This window comes from Stegostoma tigrinum, chromosome 22 (assembly GCF_030684315.1).
Source record: "Stegostoma tigrinum isolate sSteTig4 chromosome 22, sSteTig4.hap1, whole genome shotgun sequence".
Taxonomy (NCBI): Eukaryota; Metazoa; Chordata; class Chondrichthyes; order Orectolobiformes; family Stegostomatidae; genus Stegostoma; species Stegostoma tigrinum.
Genome location: NC_081375.1, coordinates 7,471,600 through 7,490,039, shown reverse-complemented (window position 1 = coordinate 7,490,039; position 18,440 = coordinate 7,471,600). Strand labels below are relative to the sequence as shown.

Here is an 18,440-nt window from a genome sequence, read left to right as displayed (position 1 = left end):
ACACCCTTCCCCTCGCCTATTTCTAAAGAAGGGTCTAGGCCCAAAGTGTCAGCTTTTGTGCTCCAAAGATGCTGCTTGACCTGCTGTGTTCATCCAGCTCCACACTTTGTTATATCGGAGTCTCCAGCATCTGCAGTTCCCATTATCTCTGATACAATTCATTCTCCCAGGCTGACCTTTACCCACTCCTTTGTCTGTCCAACTGTTTTTCTCTCTCTTTGGGCTCTATCTCCATCTAACATTTAGTCCTCCCCTTCTCTCCCACCCTATCTTCCGCATAAATGCTGATATTTTCCGAGCTACTATAATTTCCAAACAAGGGTTACTGGGCCCAAGCATTAACTCTGATTTCTCTCTACAGTTGTTTGGGGAATTCAAAATGAGAGGCCATAGTGTTAAGGTGAGGGGGAAGGATTTAATAGAGACCCGAGGAACAACTTTCTGACACAGAGCACGGTTTGTATATGGAATGAACTGCTAGAGGAAGTGATAGATGCCGGTACAGTTACAACATTTTAAAGACATTGGACAGGTGCGTGAATAGGAAAGGTTTAGAGAGATATGCAGGCAAATCGGACTGGTTTAATTTCGTTTGGGAGACTTGGTCAACATGGTCAAGTTGGATCGAGATTCTGTTTCTGTGCTGTATGACTCTATGACTCCATGACTTGCTATGTTTTTCCAGCAATTTCTGTGGCAGTTTCTGACTCTCCAGCCATTGCAGATCGTCCAGGTTTTTCTTTGGCCTGTACTAGGGACAGTTGATGTCAGTGTCTATCTTGTACTGGGAGCAGCAAGAATGTGTGACTAAACTGGTGCAGTAGCAACGTTTGAAAACAAGTCAACCACAGCAGGATAAATCACCAACACAGCTACGACAAAAGAAATTTTCACATAAGTTTTTGAAGTCCCAGTTACAACAAACTCGGGGCAGTCAGCAGGAAGCAACTAGTGAAAGTTCACAAAGAAAATTCCACGCACCGATTTCAAACATCTGCAGCGGGAGGTAGAGAAAGTTGCTGCGGTGCTGAAAGGGATTGCCTTGTCCAGGAGCAGCACAGACCGAGTCAGAAGATGGTAGCAACAGGAGGAAGGCAATGTCGTGACTGAATTCCAGCACCTCGTGAGTGTAGACACGGAACCGCCGCACCTATCAATCACAACACAGCACGGAGAAACCAGGAGAACATCCCGGAGAAACAGCGACCCATACACCACCCAACATACATACAAATACCCACAGACTAAGTGTTACAGTGAGGGCTGTGGAGTATATCAGTGTGTTACAGTGAGGGGTGTGGGGTATATCAGTGTGTTACAGTGAGGGGTGTGGGGTATATCAGAATGTTACAATGTGGGGTGTGTGGTATTTCAGTGTGTTACAGTGAGGGGTGTGGGATATATCAGTGTGTTACAGTGAGGGGCATGGGGTATATCAGGGTGTTACAGTGAGGGCTGTGGGGTATATCAGGGTGTTACAGTGAGGGGTGTGGGGTATTTCAGGGTGTTACAGTGAGGGGTGTGGGGTATATCAGGGTGTTACAGTGAGGGCTGTGGGGTATATCAGGGTGTTACAATGTGGGGTGTGGGGTATATCAGTGTGTTACAGTGAGGGGTGTGGGGTATATCAGAGTGTTACAGCGAGAGCTGTGGGGTACATCGGTGTGTTACAGTGAGGGGTGTGAGGTATATCAGAATGTTACAATGTGGGGTGTGTGGTATTTCAGTGTGTTACAGTGAGGGGTGTGGGGTATATCAGTGTGTTACAGTGAGGGGTGTGGGGTATTTCAGGGTGTTACAGTGAGGGGTGTGAGGTATATCAGGGTGTTACAGTGAGGGCTGTGGGGTATATCAGGGTGTTACAGTGAGGGGTGTGGGGTATTTCAGGGTGTTACAGTGAGGGGTGTGGGGTATATCAGGGTGTTACAGTGAGGGCTGTGGGGTATATCAGGGTGTTACAATGTGGGGTGTGGGGTATATCAGGGTGTTACAGTGAGGAGCGTGGGGTATATCAGGGTGTTACAGTGAGGGGTGTGGGGTATATCAGTGTGTTACAGTGAGGGGTGTGGGGTATATCGGTGTGTTACAGTGAGGGCTGTGGGGTATATCAGAGTGTTAGAGTGAGGGGTGTGGGGTATATCAGGGTGTTACAATGTGGGGTGTGGGGTATATCAGGGTGTTACAGTGAGGGGTGTGGGGTATATCAGAGTGTTACAGTGAGGGGTGTGGGGTATATCGGTGTGTTACAGTGAGGGCTGTGGGGTATATCAGAGTGTTACAGTGAGGGGTGTGGGGTATATCAGGGTGTTACAGTGAGGAGCGTGGGGTATATCAGGGTGTTACAGTGAGGGGTGTGGGGTATATCAGGGTGTTACAGTGAGGGGTGTGGAGTTTATCAGTGTGTTACAGTGAGGGGTGTGGGGTGTATCAGTGTGTTACAGTGAGGGGTGTGGGGTATATCAGGGTGTTACAGTGAGGGGTGTGGGGTATATCAGGGTGTTACAGTGAGGGGTGTGGGGTATATCAGTGTGTTACAGTGAAGGGTGTGGGGTATATCAGTGTGTTACAGTGAGGGGTGTGGGGTATATCAGGGTGTTACAGTGAGGGGTGTGGGGTATATCAGTGTGTTACAGTGAGGGGTGTGGGGTATATCAGTGTGTTACAGTGAAGGGTGTGGGGTATATCAGTGTGTTACAGTGAGGGGTGTGGGGTATATCAGTGTGTTACAGTGAGGGGTGTGGGGTATATCAGGGTGTTACAGTGAGGGGTGTGGGGTATATCAGTGTGTTACAGTGAGGGGTGTGGGGTATATCAGGGTGTTACAGTGAGGGGTGTGGGGTATATCAGGGTGTTACAGTGAGGGGTGTGGGGTATATCAGTGTGTTACAGTGAGGGGTGTGGGGTGTATCAGTGTGTTACAGTGAAGGGTGTGGGGTATATCAGTGTGTTACAGTGTGGGGTGTGTGGTATTTCAGTGTGTTACAGTGAGGGGTGTGGGGTATATCAGTGTGTTACAGTGAGGGGTGTGTGGTATTTCAGTGTGTTACAGTGAGGGGTGTGGGGTATATCAGTGTGTTACAGTGAGGGGTGTGGGGTATATCAGGGTGTTACAGTGAGGGCTGTGGGGTATATCAGGGTGTTACAATGTGGGGTGTGGGGTATATCAGGGTGTTACAGTGAGGAGCGTGGGGTATATCAGGGTGTTACAGTGAGGGGTGTGGGGTATATCAGTGTGTTACAGTGAGGGGTGTGGGGTATATCGGTGTGTTACAGTGAGGGCTGTGGGGTATATCAGAGTGTTAGAGTGAGGGGTGTGGGGTATATCAGGGTGTTACAATGTGGGGTGTGGGGTATATCAGGGTGTTACAGTGAGGGGTGTGGGGTATATCAGAGTGTTACAGTGAGGGGTGTGGGGTATATCGGTGTGTTACAGTGAGGGCTGTGGGGTATATCAGAGTGTTACAGTGAGGGGTGTGGGGTATATCAGGGTGTTACAGTGAGGAGCGTGGGGTATATCAGGGTGTTACAGTGAGGGGTGTGGGGTATATCAGGGTGTTACAGTGAGGGGTGTGGAGTTTATCAGTGTGTTACAGTGAGGGGTGTGGGGTGTATCAGTGTGTTACAGTGAGGGGTGTGGGGTATATCAGGGTGTTACAGTGAGGGGTGTGGGGTATATCAGGGTGTTACAGTGAGGGGTGTGGGGTATATCAGGGTGTTACAGTGAGGGGTGTGGGGTATATCAGTGTGTTACAGTGAAGGGTGTGGGGTATATCAGTGTGTTACAGTGAGGGGTGTGGGGTATATCAGGGTGTTACAGTGAGGGGTGTGGGGTATATCAGTGTGTTACAGTGAGGGGTGTGGGGTATATCAGTGTGTTACAGTGAAGGGTGTGGGGTATATCAGTGTGTTACAGTGAGGGGTGTGGGGTATATCAGTGTGTTACAGTGAGGGGTGTGGGGTATATCAGGGTGTTACAGTGAGGGGTGTGGGGTATATCAGTGTGTTACAGTGAGGGGTGTGGGGTATATCAGGGTGTTACAGTGAGGGGTGTGGGGTATATCAGGGTGTTACAGTGAGGGGTGTGGGGTATATCAGTGTGTTACAGTGAGGGGTGTGGGGTGTATCAGTGTGTTACAGTGAAGGGTGTGGGGTATATCAGTGTGTTACAGTGTGGGGTGTGTGGTATTTCAGTGTGTTACAGTGAGGGGTGTGGGGTATATCAGTGTGTTACAGTGAGGGGTGTGTGGTATTTCAGTGTGTTACAGTGAGGGGTGTGGGGTATATCAGTGTGTTACAGTGAGGGGTGTGGGGTATATCAGGGTGTTACAGTGAGGGGTGTGGGGTATATCAGTGTGTTACAGTGAGGGGTGTGGGGTATATCAGTGTGTTACAGTGAGGGGTGTGGGGTGTATCAGTGTGTTACAGTGAGGAGCGTGGGGTATATCAGTGTGTTACAGTGAGGGGTGTGGGGTATATCAGTGTGTTACAGTGAGGGGTGTGGGGTATATCAGTGTGTTACAGTGAGGGGTGTGGGGTATATCAGAATGTTACAATGTGGGGTGTGTGGTATTTCAGTGTGTTACAGTGAGGGGTGTGGGATATATCAGTGTGTTACAGTGAGGGGCATGGGGTATATCAGGGTGTTACAGTGAGGGCTGTGGGGTATATCAGGGTGTTACAGTGAGGGGTGTGGGGTATTTCAGGGTGTTACAGTGAGGGGTGTGGGGTATATCAGGGTGTTACAGTGAGGGCTGTGGGGTATATCAGGGTGTTACAATGTGGGGTGTGGGGTATATCAGTGTGTTACAGTGAGGGGTGTGGGGTATATCAGAGTGTTACAGTGAGAGCTGTGGGGTACATCGGTGTGTTACAGTGAGGGGTGTGAGGTATATCAGAATGTTACAATGTGGGGTGTGTGGTATTTCAGTGTGTTACAGTGAGGGGTGTGGGGTATATCAGTGTGTTACAGTGAGGGGTGTGGGGTATTTCAGGGTGTTACAGTGAGGGGTGTGAGGTATATCAGGGTGTTACAGTGAGGGCTGTGGGGTATATCAGGGTGTTACAGTGAGGGGTGTGGGGTATTTCAGGGTGTTACAGTGAGGGGTGTGGGGTATATCAGGGTGTTACAGTGAGGGCTGTGGGGTATATCAGGGTGTTACAATGTGGGGTGTGGGGTATATCAGGGTGTTACAGTGAGGAGCGTGGGGTATATCAGGGTGTTACAGTGAGGGGTGTGGGGTATATCAGTGTGTTACAGTGAGGGGTGTGGGGTATATCGGTGTGTTACAGTGAGGGCTGTGGGGTATATCAGAGTGTTAGAGTGAGGGGTGTGGGGTATATCAGGGTGTTACAATGTGGGGTGTGGGGTATATCAGGGTGTTACAGTGAGGGGTGTGGGGTATATCAGAGTGTTACAGTGAGGGGTGTGGGGTATATCGGTGTGTTACAGTGAGGGCTGTGGGGTATATCAGAGTGTTACAGTGAGGGGTGTGGGGTATATCAGGGTGTTACAGTGAGGAGCGTGGGGTATATCAGGGTGTTACAGTGAGGGGTGTGGGGTATATCAGGGTGTTACAGTGAGGGGTGTGGAGTTTATCAGTGTGTTACAGTGAGGGGTGTGGGGTGTATCAGTGTGTTACAGTGAGGGGTGTGGGGTATATCAGGGTGTTACAGTGAGGGGTGTGGGGTATATCAGGGTGTTACAGTGAGGGGTGTGGGGTATATCAGTGTGTTACAGTGAAGGGTGTGGGGTATATCAGTGTGTTACAGTGAGGGGTGTGGGGTATATCAGGGTGTTACAGTGAGGGGTGTGGGGTATATCAGTGTGTTACAGTGAGGGGTGTGGGGTATATCAGTGTGTTACAGTGAAGGGTGTGGGGTATATCAGTGTGTTACAGTGAGGGGTGTGGGGTATATCAGTGTGTTACAGTGAGGGGTGTGGGGTATATCAGGGTGTTACAGTGAGGGGTGTGGGGTATATCAGTGTGTTACAGTGAGGGGTGTGGGGTATATCAGGGTGTTACAGTGAGGGGTGTGGGGTATATCAGGGTGTTACAGTGAGGGGTGTGGGGTATATCAGTGTGTTACAGTGAGGGGTGTGGGGTGTATCAGTGTGTTACAGTGAAGGGTGTGGGGTATATCAGTGTGTTACAGTGTGGGGTGTGTGGTATTTCAGTGTGTTACAGTGAGGGGTGTGGGGTATATCAGTGTGTTACAGTGAGGGGTGTGTGGTATTTCAGTGTGTTACAGTGAGGGGTGTGGGGTATATCAGTGTGTTACAGTGAGGGGTGTGGGGTATATCAGGGTGTTACAGTGAGGGCTGTGGGGTATATCAGGGTGTTACAATGTGGGGTGTGGGGTATATCAGGGTGTTACAGTGAGGAGCGTGGGGTATATCAGGGTGTTACAGTGAGGGGTGTGGGGTATATCAGTGTGTTACAGTGAGGGGTGTGGGGTATATCGGTGTGTTACAGTGAGGGCTGTGGGGTATATCAGAGTGTTAGAGTGAGGGGTGTGGGGTATATCAGGGTGTTACAATGTGGGGTGTGGGGTATATCAGGGTGTTACAGTGAGGGGTGTGGGGTATATCAGAGTGTTACAGTGAGGGGTGTGGGGTATATCGGTGTGTTACAGTGAGGGCTGTGGGGTATATCAGAGTGTTACAGTGAGGGGTGTGGGGTATATCAGGGTGTTACAGTGAGGAGCGTGGGGTATATCAGGGTGTTACAGTGAGGGGTGTGGGGTATATCAGGGTGTTACAGTGAGGGGTGTGGAGTTTATCAGTGTGTTACAGTGAGGGGTGTGGGGTGTATCAGTGTGTTACAGTGAGGGGTGTGGGGTATATCAGGGTGTTACAGTGAGGGGTGTGGGGTATATCAGGGTGTTACAGTGAGGGGTGTGGGGTATATCAGTGTGTTACAGTGAAGGGTGTGGGGTATATCAGTGTGTTACAGTGAGGGGTGTGGGGTATATCAGGGTGTTACAGTGAGGGGTGTGGGGTATATCAGTGTGTTACAGTGAGGGGTGTGGGGTATATCAGTGTGTTACAGTGAGGGGTGTGGGGTATATCAGTGTGTTACAGTGAGGGGTGTGGGGTATATCAGGGTGTTACAGTGAGGGGTGTGGGGTATATCAGTGTGTTACAGTGAGGGGTGTGGGGTATATCAGGGTGTTACAGTGAGGGGTGTGGGGTATATCAGGGTGTTACAGTGAGGGGTGTGGGGTATATCAGTGTGTTACAGTGAGGGGTGTGGGGTGTATCAGTGTGTTACAGTGAAGGGTGTGGGGTATATCAGTGTGTTACAGTGTGGGGTGTGTGGTATTTCAGTGTGTTACAGTGAGGGGTGTGGGGTATATCAGTGTGTTACAGTGAGGGGTGTGTGGTATTTCAGTGTGTTACAGTGAGGGGTGTGGGGTATATCAGTGTGTTACAGTGAGGGGTGTGGGGTATATCAGGGTGTTACAGTGAGGGGTGTGGGGTATATCAGTGTGTTACAGTGAGGGGTGTGGGGTATATCAGTGTGTTACAGTGAGGGGTGTGGGGTGTATCAGTGTGTTACAGTGAGGAGCGTGGGGTATATCAGTGTGTTACAGTGAGGGGTGTGGGGTATATCAGTGTGTTACAGTGAGGGGTGTGTGGTATTTCAGTGTGTTACAGTGAGGGGTGTGGGGTATATCAGGGTGTTACAGTGAGGGGTGTGGGGTATATCAGTGTGTTACAGTGAGGGGTGTGGGGTATATCAGTGTGTTACAGTGAGGGGTGTGGGGTGTATCAGTGTGTTACAGTGAGGAGCGTGGGGTATATCAGTGTGTTACAGTGAGGGGTGTGGGGTATATCAGTGTGTTACAGTGAGGGGTGTGTGGTATTTCAGTGTGTTACAGTGAGGGGTGTGGGGTATATCAGTGTGTTACAGTGAGGGGTGTGGGGTATATGTGTAGTAACATTGAATTTTCCCTGGTTTTGCCTGTATCTGTGGGCTGTGTGTGTTTGTGCGGCAGCTGTGACAGCGTGGTGGAGATTCTGCAGTCAATGAGGTTGCTATCGTTTACCTGGTGCAGGGGGAGCTCGATGTGTTTGAACAAGGCTCTCACAGCTGCCTGCAGCTCGAAGAAAAGTGGGGGCTTTTCCCCAGCACTGGACACCTCCTGTTCCGATAGCCTCTTCATCCACTCCCAATCCTCTCTGCATCCAAAAAATCATTCATGAGCCAACAACATCACTGAAGGTTGATAGAATTACAAGACAAGGCCATTCTGCCCCTCAAACTTATACAGGCTCTTTGAAGGAGATGTCCATTTAGGCTCACACCTTTGGTCTCTCCCCATATACTTTACAATGTTTCCATTTACTTGTTTCTTCAAAAACTTTGGAAGCTCCTCTTGAACCTACTTCCACAAGACGTAGGAGTGGCCCATCGAGTCCACTCCGCCATTTAATCATGGCTGATGGGCATTTCAACTCCATCCCCCTGTACTCTCCCCATAGCCCTTGATTCCTTGTGAGGTCAAGAATTTATTGATCTCTGCCTTGAAGACATTTAACGTCCCGGCCTCCACTGCGCTCTGTGGCAATGAATTCCACAGGCCCACCACTCTCTGGCTGAAGAAATGTGTCCTCATTTCAGTTTTAAATTTACCCCCTCTAATTCTAAGGCTGTGCCCACGAGTCCTAGTCTCCCCGCCTAATGGAAACAACTTCCCAGCATCCATCCTTTCTAAGCCATACATGATCTTGTAAGTTTCTATTAGATCTCCCCTCAACCTTCTAAACTCTAATGAGTACAATCCCAGGATCCTTAGCTGTTCATCATACGTTAAACCATTCCAGGGATCATCCATGTGAATCTCCGCTGGACACGCTCCACTGTCCTTTCTTGTCCCAAGTACAACATCTCAGTGGGCTAAACCAACCTCACCTGCCACTCTTGTTGTTTTATGGCTACCTTCAATATCTTCTTCTGCCAGAGGAAACATTTTCACTTATTCCTCTACAATGGCGTGGGCTTCCAACAGGTACTCGGGTTTCCTCCCACAGCCCAAAAGTGACCAAGCTAGGTGGATCAGCCATGCTAAATTACCCATAGCGTTCAGCAATGTCCAGGTTAGGTGCCCAACCTTGGAAACTGCAGAGTTACAGGGATAGAGTAGGGAGATGGGTCGGGATGGGATGCTCTTCAGAGGGTCAGTGCTGAACTTGTTGAGCCAAGTGGTCTGTTTCCACTGTAGAAATTCTATTCTACTGGAAGATGGTTTCTATTGGGCTCTCCAGAGGATGATGTTAGGGGCATGTTTTATACTGGGCATCCATGGGAGATGGCATTAGCGGCCTGGTGTGTTCCGGTGGACCCCAGGCGTCAGTATGTAGTGGGAATCCCTGGGATGCAGGGTGAAGTCTTTCCTTACTTTTCATTTTTAAATGTTTAATGATGAAGAACAAAATTTCAATTTTTTTTTACTAAAGAGCAATGTTACTCAGGCCATGGTGAAAGAGAAGGCAGGGATACAATTTAATATGGAAGAAGTTCGGATAGATTGTTGGCATTTAAAGTTAACAAAGCACCAGGACAGGATGAGGTCTCCCCAAAGGTTTTGAAGGAAGTGAGTGTAGAAATTACTCGGGCTGTCACCAGTCTTTCAGTCTTCCTTGGGTTTGCAGCTGAGGATAGGGGGATGTTGGGCTGGGACCAAATGGGTAGGAGGTGCCAGTGGTCTTACAAATGACAAATATTTCACCTTGTTGAAGAAAGGTTCTAGGGATAATGCCAACAATTACAGGCCAGTTAGTTTAACTGCGGTGTCAGGCAACTTCTGCAAACAATTACTCAGGATAGAATTAGGAATCTCATGGAATATGATGGGTTGATTAGGAAGAGTTAGCATGGATTGCTAAAGGGCGAATCATGTTTATCTAATTCACTAGAGGTTTTGAAGAGGTGACAGAGATGATCAATAAGGCTAACATTGCTGATGTGGTGTACATAGACTTTCAGAAGGTGTTTGATGCAGTGCCACATGACAGGCTTGTGAGGCAAGTTATAGGTTGTGGTATATGGACGACAGTAGCAACATGGATACAACATTGGTTAAATGATAGGAAACAGGATAATAGTCAATAAATATTTTTTGGGCTGGGGGAAGGTTTGTAGGAAGGGCTTCTGTCTCAGGAGTTTGTAATGGCATCTTTTCTTTGCCTGCTATCTATTAATGATCTGGATCTTGGTGCTCAGGGCGTGATTTCAAAGTTTGTGGATAGCACTAAGTTTGTAAGAATTGTAAACTGTGAGGTGGGCAGTGTGGAACTTCAAAAGGACATTGTCAAGTTGGAGAGGGCAGAGAGGGGGCAGATGAGGATCAATGTTGAGACATGTGAGGTGATGCACAGATCACTGAAGGTGGCAGGAGAGGTGAAAGGAACAGTTTTATTAATAGGGACTTAGTTTACAAGAGCAGGACGGTGATGTTAAACTTGTACAAGACACTTGTTAGACTCAACTAGAGAATTGTGTACAGTTGTGGGCATCACATAATAGTAAAGATGTGCTTGCATTGGAGAGAGAGAGCATAAGTGATTCACAATAGGGAAGCCAGGAATTAAGAGAGTTCAGTTATGAGGGTAGATGGAAGTAGTTGGGACAGTTCTCCTTGGAGAGAAAAAGGCTAAGAGAGAGATCTGATGAAGCTTTTCAAAAGCATGGGAGAGTTGGATAGAGTAGATAGGAAGAAACCATTCCTGATTATAAAAGGAACAAGAATAGGAGGGCTTAGATTAAGTGACCTGCAATGAAGCAAGGGTGAAGTAAGAAAAAATACTTTTTCACCCAGTGAGTAGTTGGGGTTTGGAATGGAAATGTAGAGGAGGCAGGTTCAATTGAAGCATTCAAGAGGGGTATTGGGTAATTGTTTGGAAACAAGATTGTTTGGGCGGCACGGTGGCTCAGTTGTTAGCACTGCAGCCTCACAGTGCCAGGGACCCAGGTTCAATTCCAGCCTAGGGCGTCTGTATGTGTAGAGTTTGCGCATTTTCCATATATCTCTGTGGGTTTCCTCCAGGTGCTCCGGTTTCCTCCCACAGTCCAAAGATGTGCAGGCTAGGTGGATTGGCCATGCTAAATTGCCTGTCGTGTTCAGGGGTGTGTGGGTTCTAGGGGGATGGGTCTGGGTGGGATGCTTCAAGAGGCAGTGTGGATTTGTTGGGCCAAATGGCCTGTTTCCACACTGTAGGGAATCTAATCTAATCTAAAAAATACTATACAGGGATATGGGCAAAAAGCAGGAGTTTAATACAAGGCAAAATTGCTCAATTAACAAGCCAGTGCAGACATAATGGGCCAAATGGCCTCCCTCTGCACTGTAACAATCCTGCGATTCTGTGATTTGCAGACAGTTTGGACAACTCAGACTCTGAGGATAGTGTGAAAATTCTAACAGACATCTGTATTATTCTTTATTCATTCATGGGATGAGGGCGTCACTGGCTAGGCCGGCATTTATTGCTCATCCCTAAATGCCCAGAGGGCAGTTGAGATTCAACTATTTTTCTGTGGATCTGGAGTCACATGTCGGCCAGACCAGGTAAGGATGGCAGTTTCCTTCCCTAAAGGACATGAGTGACCCAGATGTTTTTTTCCAACAATTGTTTCATGATCACCATTAGACTCTCAATTCCAGATTTCTTTTATTGAATTCACATTCCACCATTTGCCATGGCAGGATTCAAACCCAAGTCCCCAGAACATTATCTGGGTTCCCGGATTGACAGTCCAGCAATTATATCATTAGGCCAATAATACCATTTCAGGTCCCCAACATAAACAGGTTTGGACAAGAACCAATTTGAGTTTCATTGAATGCAGAAAATGTATTCATCTTCAGAGGACGATTGATGAAAGAAACATAAAACCCATTATAAACTAAAGGGAACTTGAATAGGGAGCAGTGGGGTGGATCTTCCCCTCCAGGAGATCAGGAGATCCCCAGGATCCACACACACTCCCTTCATTCCTCCGTTGATTTCTACACTTGAAATTCAGCATGCTGTAATCCTGTTCCTGGTCAACAACTGCCAGCAGTGATGAGTTGGTTAGAACTGGAGTATGTTCTGCTCCACATTGTTCCGGAATAATTCCCATTGTATTCAGTAAAGATTGTCAACAATTGGCAATATTACAGACATTGCTATGCTCTTTGATGGGATCTGTGTGTCACTAGTAAAGCCAGCATTTATTGCCCATCACCAATCGTTCTTGAATTGAACAGCTGGCTTGGCCATACCAGAGGGCAACTAAGCGTCAACCACTTTGCTGTGGGTCTGAATTCATGGATTCATACAGCATGGAAACAGACCCTTCGGTCCAACCTGACCACGCCAACCGGATATCCCAATCGGATCCAGTCCCATTTGCCAGTATTTGGCCCATATTTGTCTAAATCCTTCTTACCCATATATCCACTCAGATGCTTTTTAAAAGTTGTAATTGTACCAGCCTCCACGACTTCCTCTGGCAGCTCATTCCATACATACACCGGCCTCTGCGTGAAAAAAAGTTTCTCCAGGTACATTCGAAATCTTCCCTTCTCACCTTAAACCTATCCCATCTAGTTTTGGACTCCCCTACCCTGGGGAAAAGACCTTGGTTATTCACTCTATCCACGCCCCTCATGATTTTACAAGCCTCCACAAAGTCACCCCTCAGCATCTGATGCACTCGGGTAAATAGCCCCAACCCATCCAGCCTCTCCCTATAGCTCAAACCCTCCAATCCTGGCAACATCCTTATAAGTCTTTTCTGAAAGCTTTCAAGTTAAACAACATCTTTCTAAAAGCAAGGAGCCCAGAACTGGAGTCACATATAGGCCAGATCAGATAGGATGGCAGATTTCCTTCCCTGAAGGACTTCAGGGAGCCAGATGGATTTTTATAACAATCCACAGTGATTTCTAGTCATTATCACTAATGACTAGTTTTGAATGCCAAATTTATTGATTGAAATTAAATTGTGCCAGATTTTGGGGTGATTTGAACTCAAATTCCCAGAGCTTTAGCCTGGGCCTCTGGATCATTTTCTTTTCTTTATTCATTCACCGGATGAGGGCATCACTAACTAGGCAGCATTTATCGCCCATCCCTAGAAGGCAGTTAAGATCAACCACATTGCTATGGGTCTAAAGTCACGTGTAGGCCAGACCAGGTAAGGATAGCGGATTCCTTCCCTAAGGGGCATTAGTGAGCCAGATGGGCTTTTCCATTAATCAGCAGTGGATTCATAGTCATCATTAGATTCTTAACTCCAGATATTTATTGAATTCAAATTCCACCATCTGCTGTGGCAGGATTCGAACCCAGGTGCCTGGAATGTTATCTGGATCTCTGGATTAACAGTCCAATAATAAAACCAATGGGCCATTGTTTCCCCAATTACCCCTGTGATAATACCACTGCCCCCCTGAATCAGTGATTATAAAATAGAAATGAAGAGCAAATCAGTGCAGAAATCACAGGGATGGCATTGCAAGTGAAAATCAGATTCTAGGAGCTTTGACCCTGTACAGACAGGTAGGAATTGGAGAATGAATGTATAGTCAGCATCATAGATTGATGTGAGGACAGGTGGTGTCTTTCTGATGGAAGGTCAGGAAGGATGTCCTACCTGGAAACATTGCTGTTGTCACACACCTTTATGTGGCAGAGCATGTTGGGCATCCTGGATGGAACCAGCACCTTGATCTGATCCACAGAACTGCACAGCTTCAAATAACCTAAATATAGCCCAGGGCTCAGTCCCCTTTGACTCCTCTTGGAATAGGACAGCACATCCTGCAAGGGACCAGCACAGCAAATGTCAGTGTTTTGAGCTCATTCTTTTGCTTGGCATTGTGGATACAGTAAAACACGACTCAGCAAATACCCACTCAAAATTACAAAATATCTTAGGAGAAAGTAAGTTGTAAGGTCAAGGCTGAAACCCAGCCAGGACACTGCAGTTAGAAATAATAGTAGAGAGCATAGAATATATTACACATCAGGCAGCACCTCATCATCTTATGCCAGGCTGGCCTGCTCCTATGCACATGGACAGCATGGAGTTAGATACACAGCAAGGTTCCATCTACAATGTTGCCCATCAAATACTCACAATATAGGGACAGCACGAGGTCAGATATAGACCAAAGTTTCCTCTGCACTGCAGGGTTGGTACAAACCTGGATTGTTATGAGTAACACATCAAGTGCTGTTGGCTCCTCAAGAATGGACATTGACTTCCTTTGGTTCTGAAACTTGGCGATTTGTATCCACTTGCCAGCGACGAAGGAGCACTGAGTCTCGAGCTCCCGCACTGTCACCAACAGCACATTCCCGTGTCGATCCTTGATGGGCTCATAATAAACTCTGCCCAGGTTCTGGGTGCCAAGCAATGTCTGCAAGAGGACAGTATGGTGTTGAGCCGCAGTCAGATGACTCCTTAATAACTCCGAGCACCCAGTCAGAACACTATCACAGCAGCCAGTATGCTCGTTATCCACCTGGAGATTCACCAAGTCTCTTGCAAAATGCAGACACTTAGTTCTGTGCCCTGTCATACACCTGTCATAACAGTTTAAGTACAGAGTAAAGCTCTGCCTATGCCTAACCATCAATCAGAAGAAGGGAGGCAGGTGGGGAGTGAAGAAAGCTCCAGAGTAGCTCACCCAAAAAGAGTGATGGGGAGAGTTATGGATCTTCTGAAGAGTGCAGACAGAGCTCAGTGAATAAGGGGTGAGATGAAAGACAGGGAGAACAATTTGGTAAAAAACCCAAAAGAACTGTTGATGCTGGACATCAGAAACAAAAACAGAAATTGCTGGAGAAGCTCAGCAGGTCTGGAAGCACATGTGGAGAGAAATCAGAGTGAGAGGAAATTTAACAGAGAGCAACACAGGCAGGCATTTCCACAGGCGCAATGTGACCCCAGGATGCTGCGCTAGCTCCCTGAGAGACTAGAGCCATGGATATCATTGAACACCACAGGGCATTCTGTAAGGTGTGGACAAAGGTTAGGGTTCACATTGGTACCAGTGACACAAGTGGAAAGAGGATTGAGGCCCTGCCACAACAATTTAGGGAGTGAGGTCGCAGACTGAAAAGCAGGACCTCAAAGGCTGTAATCTCTGGACTATATCCAGTTCCATGTGCTAATGATTGCGCTGCACAGGCAAATGGACGAGATGAAGACATGGCTAAGGAGTTGGTGTACATTGGAGGGCTTCAGATTCCTGAATCGCTGGTCTGGGAAGGTGGGACATGCACAGGTCAGTGGGATTGCAGCTGAACTGCGAGGGACCCATATTCTTGTGGGGAGGTTTGCTCTTGCTGTAACTGAGGGTTTACACTAATTTGGTAAGGGGACGGGATACAGAGTGGGGGTGAAATAGGGAGTGATGCACAGGCAAACGTAGAAGAAAGGCCAAGTCAGTGCAGAAGGCAGGGCATATACAGTCAAGGTGCAAGGGGCTATGGTAAGGTTGAATGGCATTTATTTAATGCAAGGTGTCTAATGTGTAAAGCAGGTGAGTTGAGGGTCCTGACTGATACCTGAGGATTAGGATGTTATTGTTGTCAGAGAGACATGGCTGATGGAAGGACAGGGCTGGAAGCCCAATATTCCAGGATAAATGGGAAGGTGATGTCGCAATATTAATCAAGGTAATAAATGCAGCAATAAGGAGGAATGATGTTTTAGAACAGGCTTCCATTGAGGCAGGATGGGTAACTATTACAAAGGAAAAGGCGCAGTCACATAGTTTGGGGTGTATGATAGACACCCACACAGTCAGGGAAATACAGAGCAGCAGGTATGTGGCAATTCTCAGAGAGGTTTAAAAATAATCACATAATAATAGCTGGGGATGATTTCCCTAATACTAACTGGAATAGATATAGTGCGGAAGGCCTAGACAGAGCAGAGTTCCTGAAATATATACAGGAGGCATCTTATTGAGCAGCAATTAGAAAGTCCTACGACAGGGAATGGTACTGGACCTTATTTTAGAGAATGAAGCCGGGTAAGTGATAGATGAGGCAGTGGAGAACATATCAGTGATAGAGACTGTAATTTAGTAAGATTTAAGGGAATTATTGACAAGGACAAAGATGGACCCAAAATAAGGGGTCAGAAATGAGGGAAAGCTGGTTTTAATAACATAAAACAGAATCTGACCAAAGTAAACTGGGAGCAGATTACCCTGTAGGGAAATCCCCATCAGAGCAGTGGGAGGCATTGAAAAGGAGAATGGTGAGAGGGTAGGGTAACATTTCCCTGTAAAGGTGAAGGGTGGGACCAACTAGTTCAGAGAACCCTGGATCTCAAGGGATGGACAGAATCAGATAAGGAAAATGAAGGAAGCTTACATCAGACACAGATGGCTGAGAACAAGTAGATATCCGATTGGGGTAAGTGCGGGGAATGCTTAAGAAAGAAGTTAGGAGAGCAAAGAGGGGACATGAAAAATCACTGTGGGTAACTTTGAAGAAAATCCCAATTTTTAAAATATTTTTGGGGCAAGGAAATCACCGGGGAAATAGTAGGGTTCGTTAGGGACCAAAGTGGCAACCTGTGGGAGGAGTTGGAAGTTGCAGGTGAAGTTTTAAATGAGTGCTTTGCTTCAGTATTCACTGTAGAGGAGAATGATGTAGGTATAGATATCAGGGAGGGAGCAGTGATACACCTGACTGAATTAGCTTTGAGAGAGAGAGGAGGCAGGAACAATTTTAGTGGCTTGAAAGAGGATAAATCTCCAGGCTCAGACAAAATGTATCTGAGGCTGTGTAGGAGGCAAAGGCTCAACGTTATATTTCAAATCCTCTTTCGGCACAGGAGAGGTGCCAGGAGACTGCAAAACAGATAATGTGGTTCCATTATTCAAGAAGGATGGTAGGGACAAACCAGGAAAACTATAGGCCAGTGAAAGTGACATCAGTAGTGGGCAAACTATTGGTAAAAATTCTGAGGGAAAGAATTAATCTCTGCTTGGGGGTGGCATAGATTAAACAAAAGTATTCACAGAACTTTGTCAGGGAGATCATGTCTGACAAGCTTGAGTGAGTTTTCTGTGGAGATGTCTAGGGGTGTGGATGAGGGTAGTGCAATGATATAGTCTAGGCACACTTCAGGAAGCCTTTTAACAAGGTCTCACATTGGAAACTGGCTAAAACAGTAAGAGCCCACTGTATCCAGGCAACTTGGCAAATTAGATCAAAAATTGGTAGAGGCAGAGGGTGATGGTCAAAGTTATTTTTGTGACTGGAAGCCTCTGTCCAGTGTGGTCATTACTGCGTCCTTCGTTCTTGATTGTACACGTTGTGATCTCAGCACAGATTTAGAAAATGATCAGTATGCTTGCAGACTTGGAGTAAAGCTCTGTCCCCATTAAATACTCTGAGGACTGGAATGGCTTGGGTAATGTTGCATGATATTGTCAGATGAGCTGATGTTAATGGTTGTTCTTTCCTCTGTCCCATGTTTACTGACCTGTAACTGAGCTGCTGCATTCAGCATCTTGTGCCTTGATTGCAGACCTGAGGAGGGTGATGTGGAAATGGCTCGATTCTGTCGCAGCCATCTGACTTCTTCCCATGCGCAAGATAGCTGGAAGAAAGAGACAGGTTGATTGCTGTTAAAGGTTCTGCAGCAGTTTGCCCTGAATGGAAACCCTTGTGGTAAGGTATAGCAATGTCAGAGCATCAGACAATGCCAATGAAGGCCAGTCAGTCCACTGTATGTGTATTGGTTCTATGAAAGAGCAGTCTATTTAATCCCACTCCCCTTGCTCTTTGCCTCATCACTGTGCACTTTTCTGTCCTTCATCTATTTCCCTTGTGAAGATTCCTACTGGATCTGCGCCGACCATACTTTCAGGCATAACTCATGGTGCACTCTCATCTCCCTCCCCTGACATCAGAATTTGTCTCTCTCTGGTTACTCAAGGCCTCGCATCACTTTGCAATCGATCACAGTGCCCTGGCGGGAACCAGCAGTCCACACAATCATTAAAAAATTCCACTCTGTTAATGTTCAAATCATTTATGACTACAGCAGACTACAGCAGATAAAGCAGCTCTGCACTTTATAACCAGAGAGCTGTCTCCAAAATGGGGGGAGGGGGCACAGTTTGGGGGGGGAGGGCACATTTTCAGGATGGCAACCTGAAACTAGGTGCTACAAGAATCAGTGCTGGGCCCACAATTATTTACAAACGTTTTTCATTTGTTAGATGTGGCTGCCCAGCATTTATTGCCCATTCCTCACTGGCCTTCAGAAGGTTGCAGTGATCTGCCTTCTTAAACTACAAGAGTCCACGAATGACACAACAGGTGAGAAGTCAAGTGGGGAAGACAACATAAAGAGTATATAAAAACTGAAAGAACTGCGGACGCCGTGGTGATAAAGAATCTGTAGAGGGATGTT

At 47.0% G+C, this 18,440-nt stretch overlaps 1 protein-coding gene across 1 annotated transcript in view; it reads right to left on the bottom strand.

The window, feature by feature from the left end:
- Nucleotides 1-18,440, bottom strand: part of ankfn1 (ankyrin repeat and fibronectin type III domain containing 1) — a 124,733-nt gene that overhangs the window by 20,225 nt on the left and 86,068 nt on the right. The window contains exons 12-16 of the mRNA XM_059653543.1: nucleotides 17,505-17,621; nucleotides 14,200-14,415; nucleotides 13,647-13,813; nucleotides 8,050-8,182; nucleotides 982-1,150 (exon numbers count right to left, since the gene is read on the bottom strand). Coding sequence (XP_059509526.1) covers nucleotides 982-1,150; nucleotides 8,050-8,182; nucleotides 13,647-13,813; nucleotides 14,200-14,415; nucleotides 17,505-17,621 — 802 coding nt within the window. The remainder of the gene's footprint in view (nucleotides 1-981; nucleotides 1,151-8,049; nucleotides 8,183-13,646; nucleotides 13,814-14,199; nucleotides 14,416-17,504; nucleotides 17,622-18,440) is intronic.